The sequence below is a fragment of the Eucalyptus grandis genome, chromosome 10 (assembly GCF_016545825.1).
Source record: "Eucalyptus grandis isolate ANBG69807.140 chromosome 10, ASM1654582v1, whole genome shotgun sequence".
Lineage (NCBI taxonomy): Eukaryota > Viridiplantae > Streptophyta > Magnoliopsida > Myrtales > Myrtaceae > Eucalyptus > Eucalyptus grandis.
Window position 1 is genome coordinate 4605309 of NC_052621.1, and position 14272 is coordinate 4619580.

The 14272-nt window shown below is 42.2% G+C and overlaps 2 protein-coding genes across 2 annotated transcripts; both read left to right on the forward strand.

The window, feature by feature from the left end:
* Positions 1-1511: 1511 nt before the first annotated feature.
* On the forward strand, positions 1512-4805 carry LOC104421298. Its single transcript, XM_010033203.3, has 4 exons — positions 1512-2089; positions 2895-3106; positions 3725-3992; positions 4117-4805. Exons 1-4 carry the CDS (start codon positions 1838-1840, stop codon positions 4420-4422), a joined length of 1038 nt encoding a protein of 345 aa, XP_010031505.2. The 5' UTR covers positions 1512-1837; the 3' UTR covers positions 4423-4805.
* A 2629-nt stretch (positions 4806-7434) lies between these two features.
* Positions 7435-10289, forward strand: LOC104421299. The gene is made up of 5 exons (XM_010033204.3): positions 7435-7923; positions 8072-8334; positions 8975-9186; positions 9331-9580; positions 9719-10289. The coding sequence occupies exons 2-5, from the start codon at positions 8113-8115 to the stop codon at positions 10022-10024; spliced, it is 990 nt and encodes a 329-aa protein (XP_010031506.2). The 5' UTR covers positions 7435-7923; positions 8072-8112; the 3' UTR covers positions 10025-10289.
* Positions 10290-14272: the final 3983 nt, after the last annotated feature.

A 14272-nucleotide genomic window follows, 5' to 3' on the forward strand; every position in this document is an offset into this window, starting at 1 on the left:
TCCAATGGAACCAGGCCCTGTTGACGGCGTGTGCACCCCACTGCCACGTCACTCGAATCCCCAGGGGAAAACCAAACGCGCCAGATATCATACCTCTTGTCTCGTTTGGAAATTGCCAACTTTTCTTTCCACATCTGCCTCATTTATCATCTTATAATTTCGAGTAAGAGGCATTCAAAACATTGATAGAACATCACCAAACAAGATGTTGGTAACTCGTTTCAGAAAAATTGGATGATCGACGAAACATTCATGAGTGACTCGAACAACGATTGGCTCAAATGAATTACGAAGTTATCTTTTATAATGGGCGATCTTCAATTTTTAGTAAAATAACTACAATTTTCTAAGTTGTCACTGAAGTTGGTGTAGTGATTTCCAAACAAGTGAGTAAAAATTGGTGGCCGACTCAACCGATAGTTTGTAATATAATGCTAGTTGATATTTTAATGAAGGTGAGGTTGTATATAGATAACAATTACTCGACTTAAAATGGTATTGAGTTAGGTAAATAAAAGTTAACATGTTTGCAGAAAATTTATGATTTACAAACGATGGAAAATGCGTTGATATGTAACTTAAAGAAGAATTTGTTCCCTAAGACCAATTAACAAATTAATTGGATAAAAGTCGGTTGGTCATTCATATCAAGGCCGGTCTACTATAAAGTTGGTAAACCTAAAAGTCGATAAGTCATGTAAATAAAAATAAGTAAGTTATTGAAAAGGTTGGTAATTTAGAAAGTTATATGTCATTAAACAACTTAGAAAAAAGTTGCTGAGTCATCAAAACTAAGATTAGTAATTTGGTATGATGGTTGGTCAACTTTAAATATTGGGAAATTATACACCTAAAAATGAGTTTGTTATTAGAAGGTTTGAAAATTGATAAACAATAATAGTCAAATGATAGAAAATTATCTGAGTGGAAGAAGATAATGGAATTATTTGATTCCACCAACTTGACAAATTTCAAGAATTTATTGTACTTATCTAGAAATATGGACAAAGGGAAGTTTAACTTCCAAAAAGCACTTCATAAAGCCTCTCGGAATTTAATTGATTTATTTATCATTTTTCTACTCGTAGAAGAAGAAGGAAACTTACATTTGGAAAACAATCCTAACAAAATGTCACTTTAGCCTTTGCAACATTTCCTGATGGATTGGACTTCCACCACTAATATCTCTTTGCCTAATTCCATCACCAAACTTCTCGAGCAATTATCAAGCAATAATATCATTCCGAGCATATGTTCGGGTGCACCAGGCTACTCCGAGCCTGGACAGCATCCACCGTCAAACCAGATTAGTTGACGTGGGTCCCATCTCATCCAACGACGCGAGTTGAGCCGGACCCACGTGGACCGATGCCGTTGCTGTTGACCTGGTTCGCGTCGTGGGCATGCTGATGCTGGTGAGGAAGAAGAAGAAGGTCAGGTCGACGCCGACCGGTGCACCCGAGAGTCAAACTCGCGCCAGCTAATCTCTCCTTCAGGAAAAAAAAACCCTCTTCCAAGATTCATTCGCCACCGCAGTGACCGCACCACTTGACGTTTTCGAACATCGTATCGGCAGCAACAGCACCGTTAGTGTCCAGATCAGGTTCTACCCAATGCGGTAGAGCTCGCGACTGGTAGGAGGGCCCCGCACCTCATCCTGCAACCCCCCCGGCGGCTGGCTATAAATGGGTCCTCAGTGCTCTTCTCCCGCGTGTCCTCAGTGCTCTCTCTCCCGTGTCGTTTCTTGGGCGAAAGTCAGATTGGGTTGAGGATCTCGCTGCTCTGTTTTGCTCTGGTCTGCTCTGGTTCTGCCTCTGTTTCGTTTCGGTGCGAGAAGATGCTCGCTGCGGTGGCGGCCATTGTGGTGGTGGGCGTCGTCGCCTACGCGTACAGGAGCGTGAAGCCTTCCCCTCCCAAAATCTGTGGGTCTCCGGGGGGCCCTCCGGTGACGTCGCCCCGGATCAAGCTCCACGACGGGCGGCACTTGGCGTACAAGGAGAGGGGCGTGGCTAGGGAGAGTGCCAAGTACAAGGTGGTCCTGGTTCATGGGTTCGACAGCTCCAAGGACTTCTACGTGCCCTTGTCTCAAGTAAGATTTCTCTCTGCTCCTGACGAAACTGGTTCGTACCCGAGTTTGTTTGTGCCAAATTGCTAGCCTTTAGCACACGGAATGCGAAGCTGAGTGTTGAGTGAAATGGTTGAGACACGGAGACATGTTGCTGCAGCGTTTGAGATGGTAAAAGGTTGGAGCTTGGGATTAATTTGGCTGTTGGTGTACCTGAATTGTTTAGAAGATAGGCTGAAAACCGATGAACCCTGTTCGTGATCGGGGAATTTTGAGCGAGAAATGGTTTCATAGTCGCAAGTTTAATGTCATAATCGGACTTTTTGGGCAATGGCTTGGTGTTTCATAGCATATAGATCAAGGACAGGCGATGCTTGCCAAAATCAATCATTCTTGTCGCTTTAGTTCATACGTCACTAAAAGCGCCGCCGGATGCTACAATGCACTTTAGTCTGCTGGTATGTAGCTTTCAATTGTAATTTACAAGAGGACTGATGAGAAGATTGGGTACAATGTAAAATAATTCTCAGGAGAATCATTTCGCTTTAAAAAAATCTGGCTCGGTGCTGTCTCGTTCGTTCAACTGATGTTAGAGATATTGGATCTGTGGTGTTTGTTTTTCTTCAATGATGGTTATGTGCACTATCTTCCAAACCATTAGTCTAAAGCTCTTGATTGGTCTTAAAGATTTTTACTTTATGTCGTTAATTCTGTGTCTGGAGCTGAAGCCCCACATTAAGAATTGGGAGCTTTTTTAATAGGAGCTCGGAGCGATGCTATTGCATATGCCATGTTTAAGTGATGAAAAAAATTTGGTCTGACCGTGCAGGAAGTGATGGAGGAACTGGGTGTATATCTCCTGACATTTGATCGGCCTGGTTATGGAGAAAGCGATCCGAATCCTAAACGCTCCGTGAAGAGCGAAGCATTCGATGTCCAAGAGTTGGCCGACAGATTGGGCCTCGGAAACAAGTTCTACCTGATGGGTGCATCCCTCGGTACACATGTGGTCTGGTCTTGCATGAAGTACATTCCACACAGGCATGTTGTTCTTTTACGTCTTACATTTGCAGTGCATTAGCTTAAAGTGGACACTAAACATGCCATGTAGTTGGCTCATTGTGGATCATCTTTTGGTTATCTTATCTGCATACAAGTATGAACTTCCCCGACACAACAAATTGTCCTCGATAGCTGATCGATGTCTGACCTTCATTGACTCTGGTTGCATGATGTCTGTCTTTGCTGGGAAGTGTTAGTTTAATAGGCCTTACAGGCATCAAAATGCTCTTGCTGATCATCTTGCAAAACCAACATTGCTCGAAAGAATGAAATTGGTGAGAATGTGCTTTTTCTGAAGTGTGCTTGACAAGTTCCTAGATATAGCTTCACTAAGAACACTTTGGAAATTCTTAGAACAAAGAAGTATGCAAAGAAAAATAGACAAGCAGGCATTTGCTGAATTGCTATTTCCGAGACAACGTTTTGCTTGAATTTTGGAGTGAAGCTTGGGTTGCATTTCTTGTTGATGTGGCCTTCTCTAGAACTTGCCCATTGAAAAAGAGAAGTTCATTCATTTGCAGCTTCCTGGATTAGCTTGATGCTTAAACTATCAAAACGACATCTTCTTGTCACTCACTATATCGACCGTGAACGCAGGCTTTCTGGTGTGACTCTTGTGGTCCCGGTGATCAATTTCTGGTGGCCTTCTTTCCCTCCAGATTTGGTCCATGAGGTTTACAAGAAACAGCTCAAGAGGGACCAGTGGAAGCTCTGGATCGCGCACCACATCCCAGGACTAGTGTACTGGTGGATGACCCAGAAATTGTTCCCTTATTCCTCCATCATGCAGAGACATCCGATTCTGTTTAACGAGCGAGATGTCGCAACAGTACAGGCCATGTCCAAAGTGCCGAATCCTCATGAGGTTAGGTTCTTTCCTTTTGATTGCACTAGCAGGCCATTTTGATGTTTTAAGGTTGGACGGTTACTAAGAATATCTGTCAACAAACCCTCTGGATAATTTGAAACCGGTCTCGTTGGCGTTGCAGCACAAGATTCGACAGCAAGGCGACTACGAATCCCTCCACCGAGACATTAAAGTGCACTTTGGCAAATGGGAGTTCGACCCGATGGAGCTGAACAATCCGTTCCCTAATAAGGAGGGCTCTGTTTCCCTGTGGGAAGGCTACAACGACAAGCTCGTCCCGTTCGAGCTGCAGAGGTATGTCGCGAAGAAGCTGCCCTGGATCAAGTACCACGAAGTCGCCAACGGGGGCCATCTCATGATTCACGAACCCAGCTTATGTGAGGCCATGTTCAGGGAGCTTTTGCTCGGAGAAGTACCAAGTTTTTGAGTACGAACTCACTCCAGACTCATCCGCATTCCCACAATGTCTGCCTTCTTTTTTTCTCGTTTCAAGTTCGACGAGACTCGATGGTTCTCCACTAAAGAACCCTGTACCATCTGATGCTCGACCCGAGTTTCATTCCGAGAAATGCTCATCTCCTCTGTGATCTTACCGAGTGTGTTATGTTCTTCTGCTAGCGTAGACGATGAACCACCAGCTGTGGGAGACTTGATAAGTTTCCAATCTTTTCTAAATATCTTTTCAGCCTTTACTTAGAGCTCGGTTAGCAAAAGTTAGTGGCCATCATCCATCATGGGCTTATCAACTTGCTTTCAACGTCTGTAAGTCAAGCATTTATAAGTCAAGGAAGAAACCTATTCTTGTCTCCATTCTCTGTCCCCTGCATACCTTATGCTGCAATAATTTTTTTTACTCTCATCATGCAAACTCCTCATCCTTTTTGGCTAAGTAACCGCGTAGACGGCGATAAAACAATCGAGCCCGCCTCGTTTCCCGTGCTGTTTTTTTCTCTTCTTTGCTTCCTTCCATCTTTCTAAAATTATAGCTTTACCATTTTCTCCGTGTGAATTGTGGAAACTTTGGAAGGATGGTCTTGCACGAAAGGTACAGCCGCAGAAGGCAAAGAGGAAGAGCTGTAAAATGCACGTTGCGATCGCTCGTACGTAAGCCAGCCCAGTCCAGCAAGAAACTTGGCAGAGCATATTCCAACGTCTGTCCTGGCATCGAGCCCTAGTAGAAAACACCACCAAATGGGGTCGTGGTGGGGACAAACCCGACTTAGAATGGACTTCAGAATTTTATTATCCTCGTTTTTCTTATTCATTTATTTTTTATTGCTAATCCAATTATTGCCTCCACTGAGAAAAAAAAAAGGGGGGGAGAAGAAGTTAACGACTTGTCGTGTTGATATTAGCAAGCGGGGAAGCAAAGAAAGATTTGTCCTTTTTTTTAATATTTAGAGGGAAAAGGATTTTGTTCCTGATCCTCTCCCTCCTTCCTTCCTTCCATTCAGCAGCAATTCCAGACCATGTTTTCCTTCCAATTAGGTTAGAAGGTTTGTTGGGCAACCGAGAAACTGACGTCTTCCGATCGGAGGCGATTGGCGTTTCCAGAGCGAAATTCCGAGTCAAACGTTTGATGGAGCGTCGCGCGATGTTTGTAACGTGCGGCATGTGCCGTCCGTAATGCTGCTGCCCAATTTCATTCGCCGCCCCGTTTCTTTGCAATTTGCGCTTAAAAGGTTAAAAATAGTTATACACGAGGGGCGGGAACGTCAAATGATGTTTTTTTCTTTTTGTTGCGGGGCCACTTGAATTTTGTCTTGTTCCCATTGTCCTATAAGTCGATCCGATGTCTGAGGTATAATTATGCCATTAATATCAGCGATAAGGACAGAATGAGCGTCGTAATTAAGGGCTCTCGCTTTTATTTCGTGGCTTTTCAAGTAATTTGAGTGGCATGGTTTTGAGATTATATTTGTTTCTATGCCATAACATTTTAATTAATCACTCAAACCGCGTAACTCTTGAAAAGCGCATTCGACATAATACTGGATATTTTTGATGCCACGTTAGCCTAATAAAAAAGTTACGACACCAAAGTGAACATATTTTTAAAAGTTATGATACTCGAATGATCAATTAAAAAGTTATAATACTGTGCTTTTCGAGAGTTACAGACACTTGCAATACCGACAAAGGTGTGGTTAATGGGTCTTTTATTCAGGTTCGACTGCCTGAACGGTGATGTCCGCATACGTAGATTGGTTTATAACCTTAAGAAAATCAAAAAGAAATGCAAGCGGATAAGAGAAGCTGTTGGTGGAGTGTAACCTGAAAGCCGGCACGAATCATATAGGAAGGGGTCAATTTTTCTGCCAAAACTTTGTATTCGAATTCATCACCCCTTTTGACCCAAGAAAAAAAAAATGGTCACCTCTATTCGACAAAAAGAAATTGTCACGTTCAGAGAAAATAAACTAACAACAAAGGGGCAGATGCCTTAAAAGCTAAGTCATTAGAAATAAAGTTTTATTCTCTGTCCGGTTTCCTTCAACTATGTTCACATGATTCAGAACGCCAGTTGAGAAATCCCTTTTTTTGATTGTGTAATTGAGAAAAACCGAACACGTTTTGACAAGAGAGACGAAGCCCCCACCTGATTTTTCTGGTATCATGGCAACTCAGGTCGGTCTACCTCCTTTAAAAAAATCGGTGGTACTTCATGAAAAAGTGACGCACGCTTTGGATAAAGAAAGAAAAGAAGAGAAAAAGAAAAAAAAGTACCCTTTGAGGAAAACTTTGCCGAATATGATTTAGATTTGTCGGCTGATAAAATCGGGCCTTTATTCGAGATTAAATTGACCACTCCACTCCAATTCTTAGATTAAGGTAATATCCATTCTAATTATGTTCCGATAGAAATGTCTCATTCAACGGTCATTATGTGAAATTTTCTCAAGATATTACACGGGGGGACATGTACTTTTGTCTCGATTAGTGTCATGAACAACCTTAAATTTATGCACCTATGATAAATTTGTGATCAGTTTGTTTACATTAAATTTTTCGGTCAAATTTCTGAGTTAAATGGCACGTGACCAATAGAATTTTACCCTTCGTTAATCATAGATATATTAATTTGTGATTTTTCATGATATCAATATAATTTAAGGGAAAATTTACAAATAATAGGATAATTTACCATAAATATATTAATTTAAGATTTTTTTCGTGATAAAAAAATTAGCCTTGAAAAAATCTATCACAAACGTGGTAAAAAAATTAAGATAAAATAAATTTATTACGAATATTTTAATTTTAATTTTTTTTAATGATATTAACCAGTTTATCTATTTATATGAGTTTATCCGGCTCGAAAGACACGGGCAAAGTTTTCCTTTATCCTTTGGTTGCTGCAGTCGAAAAAACATGTGCAGAGGTGAAATCGGCGTGAAATCATAGGAGTAACGGTCAGAAGAAGGAGAGACGACACGACACAACACAACAGCCGCATCCGCAATCGCCAAAGGTCCCTCCTTTATTTTTATCCTCTTCTCTTTCTCTCTCTCTTTCTCTCTCTCGGAGAGGAGTGGAAAGAATCGGGAACGAACCTTCACAGAGAATATCCACGCCCCAGCCCCAGGAGGAGGAGCCACCCTCTCCCCTCTTCTTCTACTCGTCTTCTCCGCGCTCGTCGATGATGGGCACCCGTAAAAACCTCTCCTTTCCCTCCTCGCCCTCCTCCCTTCTTCCCCTGACCTGCCCACATGAACGTGCGTAGGAAGCTCTCCCACCTCCTCCTCCACCGACGATCTTCCAAGATTCACTCCCGCGAAGACACCCCTCCTCCCCTCCCGCCTTCCCTGAACAAGAACGCCCTCCCGATCGCCCCCTCCCCCCTCCCGGACGCGGGTAGATTCCCAGATCCCCCACGTCGGCAGATTCCAGAACCCGCCGCGGAGATTCCTCGACCGCGAATCCTCAGGTGGGCTCTGCCCCGATCCTTCAGATCGCACCCTCTTTTTGAATTTGCCTTAAGGGGAAAGAAAGGGTTGGTGGTTGACCGGGCTTTGGTTCTTGTTTCTCTTTTTTTCTCTTTTTTCCTTTTCTTCTTGTTCTGTATTTATGGGCAGCGGGCGTGCTTGGGTTGTTGCTCGGGATTTTCTTGGTTCGTATGGGGATGGATTCAAACACCATACAAGACCCACCCACCGAGGCGTCCGAGAGCACCGAATTGGTGGAGTACCCCCCGGTGACCTGCTCCCGGATCAAGCTGCGGGACGGCCGTGTCCTGGCCTACACCGAGCGGGGCGTCCCCAAGAACAGATCCAACTACAAGATCATCATCGTCCACGGATTCGGCAGCTCCAAGGAGATGAGTTTCCCGGTGTCCCGGGTACTACGCCGCTTTAATTTCAATCCGTTTCTGATTGACCCCTTTTTTTTTTTCTTTTCGAGTTTGGAGCGATCTTGATTGTTGAACTGTTGGTATTGTGTGTGTTTTGGGGGGAGAAGAAAAGATCGAAACTTTGTGTTCAGGGCCGCTTGTTCGCACTTCGAATCGCACGTACAAGATGGTAGCGAAAAAGGGTATTCCATGGGTAATGGGATTTGTGTAGATAGATCCTCTTCCTTGAAAAGGGAGTCGGAGTTGAGATCTGCGCGTATCGGGCTGGTATGGTTGATTGAGATTGCAAATCAAGGGCATGGTATGGATGATCCAATAGCGATTGGACTTCATCCAGTTTTTCCCTTTCTGCTGCTTATACTATTTTGGCCAAAGATGTAGGAAATTTTATCTCTTTTGATATCTGTAGCGTGAGGAATGAGCTGTTCAAATTAATTGTTCAACATGGTGAACCACGTATTAGAGGTTTGCTGACCGAGGCAATGACTTAACTGAGGATGGACTAATAACGTGGTGTTGCTAATCAGTGGTCACCAAGAGCAAAAACTTGAGAGACTGTTCAGAACAGAATAGTCCATTTACATGTTTTTTATGCCCAAATTTCTAATCTGTGGTCCTTGCTTTGCAGGAACTCATAGAAAAGTTGGGCATATATATAGTTCTTTATGATCGAGCTGGTTATGGTGACAGCGACATGAACTCCAACCGTACGGTGAAGAGTGAAGCCCTTGATATCCAAGAGCTTGCTGAGCGGTTGCAATTGGGGTCCAAATTTTATGTGATTGGTGTCTCAATGGGATCATATCCCACATGGAGTTGCCTCAAGTATATACCAGACAGGTATCGTCCTCCTTGCTGATACTTAAAATTTGCCTATCTTGGTTGCACATTATTTATTCTTGGATAAATCATACTTAATGTGACTTAACCCCACGAAAAAATTTACAAATTTTTTCTCTTCTTACCGAAAGGTTTTTCCTGCAGGTTAGCTGGTGTGGCCTTAGTGGTCCCAACAGTCAATTATCGTTGGCCTTCTCTTCCTGAGAGTCTGACAAAGCCAGACTACAGAAAGAGGCTCATCCGGTGGTCACTCCGGATCGCAAGCCATGCCCCTGGATTGCTTCAGTGGTGGGTGACTCAAAAATGGCACCCTTCAGATGGAGACCCAACCCTTTTCAACCAACGAGACATTGAAGTCCTGAAGACGACGCCAGGCTTCCCCATGTTCACCCCGGTAACTATCAATTTACTTGCACATGATGTGGTACAAAAGCTTACGTTGTCAATCATAAGAATCCATAGGTTACTAAAATACTCGCAGATGACCTTTTCACAAGTTTTTGACAATGTCAGTGTATTTTCTTGCCGACAGGAAAATTTACGACGACGAAAAGTATTTGAAACTCTCAGAAGTGACTTTAAAGTGGGTTTTGGCAAATGGGAATTTGACCCGATGGATCTAAGCGATCCATTTCCAAAAGGCGGAAGCTCTGTACATATTTGGCAAGGGTGTGAAGATAAGGTTGTGCCTTTTCAGCTTCAAAGATTTGTTTCCAGAAAGCTTCCCTGGATAAAGTATCATGAAATTCCTGATGGAGGGCATTTGCTTGTGCATTACAATGGCGTGTGTGACGCCATTGTAAAGGCCCTCTTGATTGGAGAAGAACCAGTTTCATGACAAGGTGGTCATGTTTGTACATTATTCATGGCACCAACGAACCTCTGTGATTCAAATTGTTCATTTGCTAAAAGTAAATTGATTGCAGAATATCTTGCTAGTCATTTCTCACTAGATATATTCTGTGATTAACAGGGTTCTGACCTGCGTGTTGCTAATTAGTTTCTTTCCCTAATATCTTTCCGTTAATAGACAGCAGATTTGCTTGCCCCTTCTTGTAAGTACTGGCTGGATGCACTTAACTATGCTCGTTCCATATTCTGAAGTTTGAAAGCATTTTACTCTGGTACGTGTCCATAAACACATAGGAAATCCAATGGCACTGTACCTGTCAACGGTTACTATTGATCAAGTGATCATTGAAAGAAGATGACTGTTCACTGTGCACATAATGATTTAGATAGAAACGGAGTTTGAAAGTACAAGCGAAGTGAAGGCAGGGTGATAACAGAAAATGCACGAGCCATATCACCTCTTAATAACAAGAAAAGTTATGCCGATAAAAACCATCTGACCACGCAAAATTTCCCTACTGCAGCAGAAGCAGCTTCGACAGGAGGACTTTTCCTCTCTGCTACTACTGTTTGGTACTAAAATGAGGCGACAGAATGAACACGAGCATTGCATCACAACTACCGAGTCAAATCACGTCAGCTTCCACCACATAGCTGACCGAAAAGATCAAAATATGGAAAAGAAAACTGCCCGGGAATCCCACTGAACAGGCCTTAGCAGAGAGCAAGTCAGCAGAATCCTCAGATCTAATCTGACCTGGGAGATCAAAATTCCTGAATTATCATCTAGCTCAAACGGAGATGCTCGATAAACCACCCAGATTTCGACCAAATTACCATTGTCAGTACACATTCTGTAATAGCAGAAACAGCAAACCCAGCTAAGGCTTGTAGACCATCGAGTGGCGTCATGTTTCCAAATAACTTATGCCAGTTAAAAGCACACTGATGCCGAAACCATCTCTACAAGTTTCCTTCGTCTTCACACAATGTATGCTCATTAAAGGTGGTCGCTCATTTTCAATCATGTTCTCGAAGGCAAATGCAGCCCTTGGACAATGATGACGAATGCAAAGCCTTGATTATCAAAAAAATGAACACAAGAATGCTGCAAGGAAGCTTTCATTCCACAAGCTGAAATTCGTTTCAACTCGAAAATCATTTAGATGTAGTTTTTGGTTGATCTGATAGTGAAGGTCCCTCCTTTTCACTCTGGGTTTATTTTTTCTGTGCCACTTGTTTTTAGGAAGTTCTGTACTTTTTCTCTGGAATATGGTTGTTCCTCAACAATGCGATGGAGGACCACCTGAGCTCTGGCACATTGAAGAACGCCTCATCCGCCGGAGCAAAACGCTCCTTTCGGTGCTGATACTGATAGGCATACGAGGCATTACAAATTTCTTCGTAAAAAGCTTCCAACTTCATCGAAAAGGTGGTTCAACTAGTTGATCCCCGTTGACTTGAGAATCAGAGTCGAGACCGGCTTGACAAGTCCGGGTTCAAAAACATTGATGAAAAGCGAATTGAAAGTTAAGTCTCTCGGGAATGGAACCAAGTGAGGTAGATGAGTTTTTCTTTCTGAATGAGTGAGGCATGCGGGGTCCCATAGGCAAATGGACGTCCACTCGATGGCCTACATTTCGAGTAATTGAATTGAATCCTAAAGCCTTGATCATAGGATCAATTTGAGGATGGTACATGTGGAGCATAATTAGTGCTTCTCTCTCTATATGCGTGAGCAATTTAAACTTGCCAATGCTCCTCGCCAGAGTATGAATTGTGTCCTGGTGTTTGAGGGGAGAAGCTAAAGATTTGCCTTTTCTCTCCTCCACAAGATATTACAAAGAAGCTAGAAATTAAACCCGCCCAATTGGTTGGGGTCGTCGGAGATTGGTTTTGTAAAAAATTATATTATTAAGGGTGAGTTTGGTAACCATTTTGTTATCATGGACAATTTCTACTCAAAATTGATTTTTTTATTATTATCTTCCTTAAACGAGTTTATAAGCATTTGAAGACATTTTATAACTAAATAAAATTTATATTCCTACAATAAAAATGCTTTTGATACGACTCTCAAATTCTTTTGTAACTTAGAATTTCTTTTAATAATTTTGTTACATTTTTCTCTTTTTCCTTTTTATTTTCTTCTTCTTCCTTTAGGCGACAACCGAGCCTCACCCTCGTTGGGCGAGGTCAAGTCTCATCCAATTGCAGTTGAGCCTCACCAGGCTCGCCCTTGCTGGTGGCTGGGTGAGGTTAAGCTTCATTGATAGTTGGGCAAGATCGGCCTCGCCAGATTTGGAGAGGTCAAGTCTCGCCCAACCATCGATGAGGCTTCAAGGAGGCAACTGGCGAGGCTTAGGCAAGGCTATTGGCCCTCGTTTGTTCGGTCGCCAACTCTCGGCAATAGTCCACGACTAGCTAGATGAAGAAGAAGAAGAAGAAGAAAAGAAAATAGAGAAAAAAAAATGAAAGAAAAGGCTTGATTATGGAGTTGTTCTTAGGAACAAATAAGTAATTTTTTTTTTTTACTTCTTAATTCTGTCCTAGATTTGTTCCTAACGAAAAAAACATTACTTAATGGATTTTTATTCTTTTTTTGTCCCAAGGAATAAAATAATAGAATTAGACATCGTTTAGCTAGTTACCAAACATGGCCTAAATGTAAGTTCTCTGAAGTTCAATCCCTGTTAGATAATGAATATGGTAATTTTTTTTTTTGAAAAACAACAAAAATAAAACAATGCGATCGAGTCGAATGGGAAAATTTCTCCTTGCTAAGCAGAAGATGCGGGTTCGATTCCCATTATCTATCCAGGCTAAAAATCACGTAATTAATGATAAAGGATTGATATAATTGATGGTGATAGTATAGTGAATGATTTCATCCCAAAAGGATTCCCATTATCTATCCAGGCTAAAGTAACGTAATTAATGATAAAGATTGATGGTGATAGTATAGTGAATGATTTCATCCCAAAAAGGAAAACAAAGGCCATAATTAATCACTCGTCGATAATTGCCAAAGTCGAACCCATCATGGAAATGTGGCGACGATATTGAACCGCCGACCTCAGGGCTATGATGGAGGTCTACAATTTGGCTCCACCAACCGTGTATTATAGGATAGGATAGGGGCCAAGGACCTGGGACTTATGGACTTATTCGATTCTTGGTGCTTACAAGGTGTTGCGCCAGGCCTTCGGCAGTCCGAGCTGTACACGCCATGCGCCGGAATTATTAAAAAAACGTGTCAGGAAATGGAGAATTTGAAGCGACTTAGGAGCGCAGCGTCATAAATCCTAGATATGAGATTTTCTCTTTTAATTTACGTAAAACATTTCAAGACTCTTGCTAAAAATTTATATATATATAGTTAGCGGCCTTCAATGCACAATATTTGTTTTTCGTGGTGGATTTATTTCTGTCAATAATAAATATTCTCAACGGGAAAATTCCAAAAAGGACCTGAAGTGAATATTGTTTGAGGCGATGTGATTTCATTTTTTCCAATAAAGACTTGAGGGAACTAACTTGCGCGAAAAAGTCCAAGGGCATAAAGCTTATCAAAATCAACATCGGGGAAAGCTGCCTATATCATATTATTGATGGGGAAGGGATCAAGCTAGCCAACGGGACTTTGTCAAAAGGTGGATTGAAAGATCTTATTAGCTTAGGGGTGTAGCGATGACTCAAGACCTTCCTCTCTTAGGCTTACCAATATTGACTAATGACTGAATCTATGTATTCCTAGATGCCCTCCAAGAGTCATTTCTGTGGCACTCGGGATCTACTACTTATTTAGTTACGATAGGACGACTAATCAAAATGGAAAACATTATTTTAAATAAGGACATGAAATGATCATATTAGTCTTGAATAAGGGCTTGAACTCACCAGTTATGATAGGTAATCTTATTTTTTTAAAATGTTTTTAAAAAAATTCATTTTTCTTTATGTTGTCTATTTTTTCATTAAAAACTAAAACTTAAAAAAAAAATTAAAAAGGAAAACATTGCCCCATCGTTGGGCGGTGACAGCGGTGCTTGAGCAAGGGTTGGCCACCCCTGTCGACCAAAGGGGAGGGCTGACCTTTGCTAGAGACGGAAGAAGGCGGTGACCCTCTCCCAAATGTGGGCGATGGTTGCCCACCCTCGACCTTATGTAGGGGAGGATTGCTGGACCTCACATCAATGTGGTGGCCCTCACCCAAGGCCCTTGAACCTCGTCA

Bases quoted from the DNA above. Each gene is read 5' to 3' on its own strand.
- LOC104421298 (XM_010033203.3), top strand. From the start codon at position 1,838: ATGCTCGCTGCGGTGGCGGCCATTGTGGTGGTGGGCGTCGTCGCCTAC. The intron at 2,090-2,894 runs GTAAGATTTCTC...CTGACCGTGCAG, and splicing joins TCTACGTGCCCTTGTCTCAA to GAAGTGATGGAGGAACTGGG. The intron at 3,107-3,724 runs GCATGTTGTTCT...CCGTGAACGCAG, and splicing joins ATGAAGTACATTCCACACAG to GCTTTCTGGTGTGACTCTTG.
- LOC104421299 (XM_010033204.3), top strand. From the start codon at position 8,113: ATGGGGATGGATTCAAACACCATACAAGACCCACCCACCGAGGCGTCC. The intron at 9,187-9,330 runs GTATCGTCCTCC...TTTTTCCTGCAG, and splicing joins CTCAAGTATATACCAGACAG to GTTAGCTGGTGTGGCCTTAG. The intron at 9,581-9,718 runs GTAACTATCAAT...TCTTGCCGACAG, and splicing joins GCTTCCCCATGTTCACCCCG to GAAAATTTACGACGACGAAA.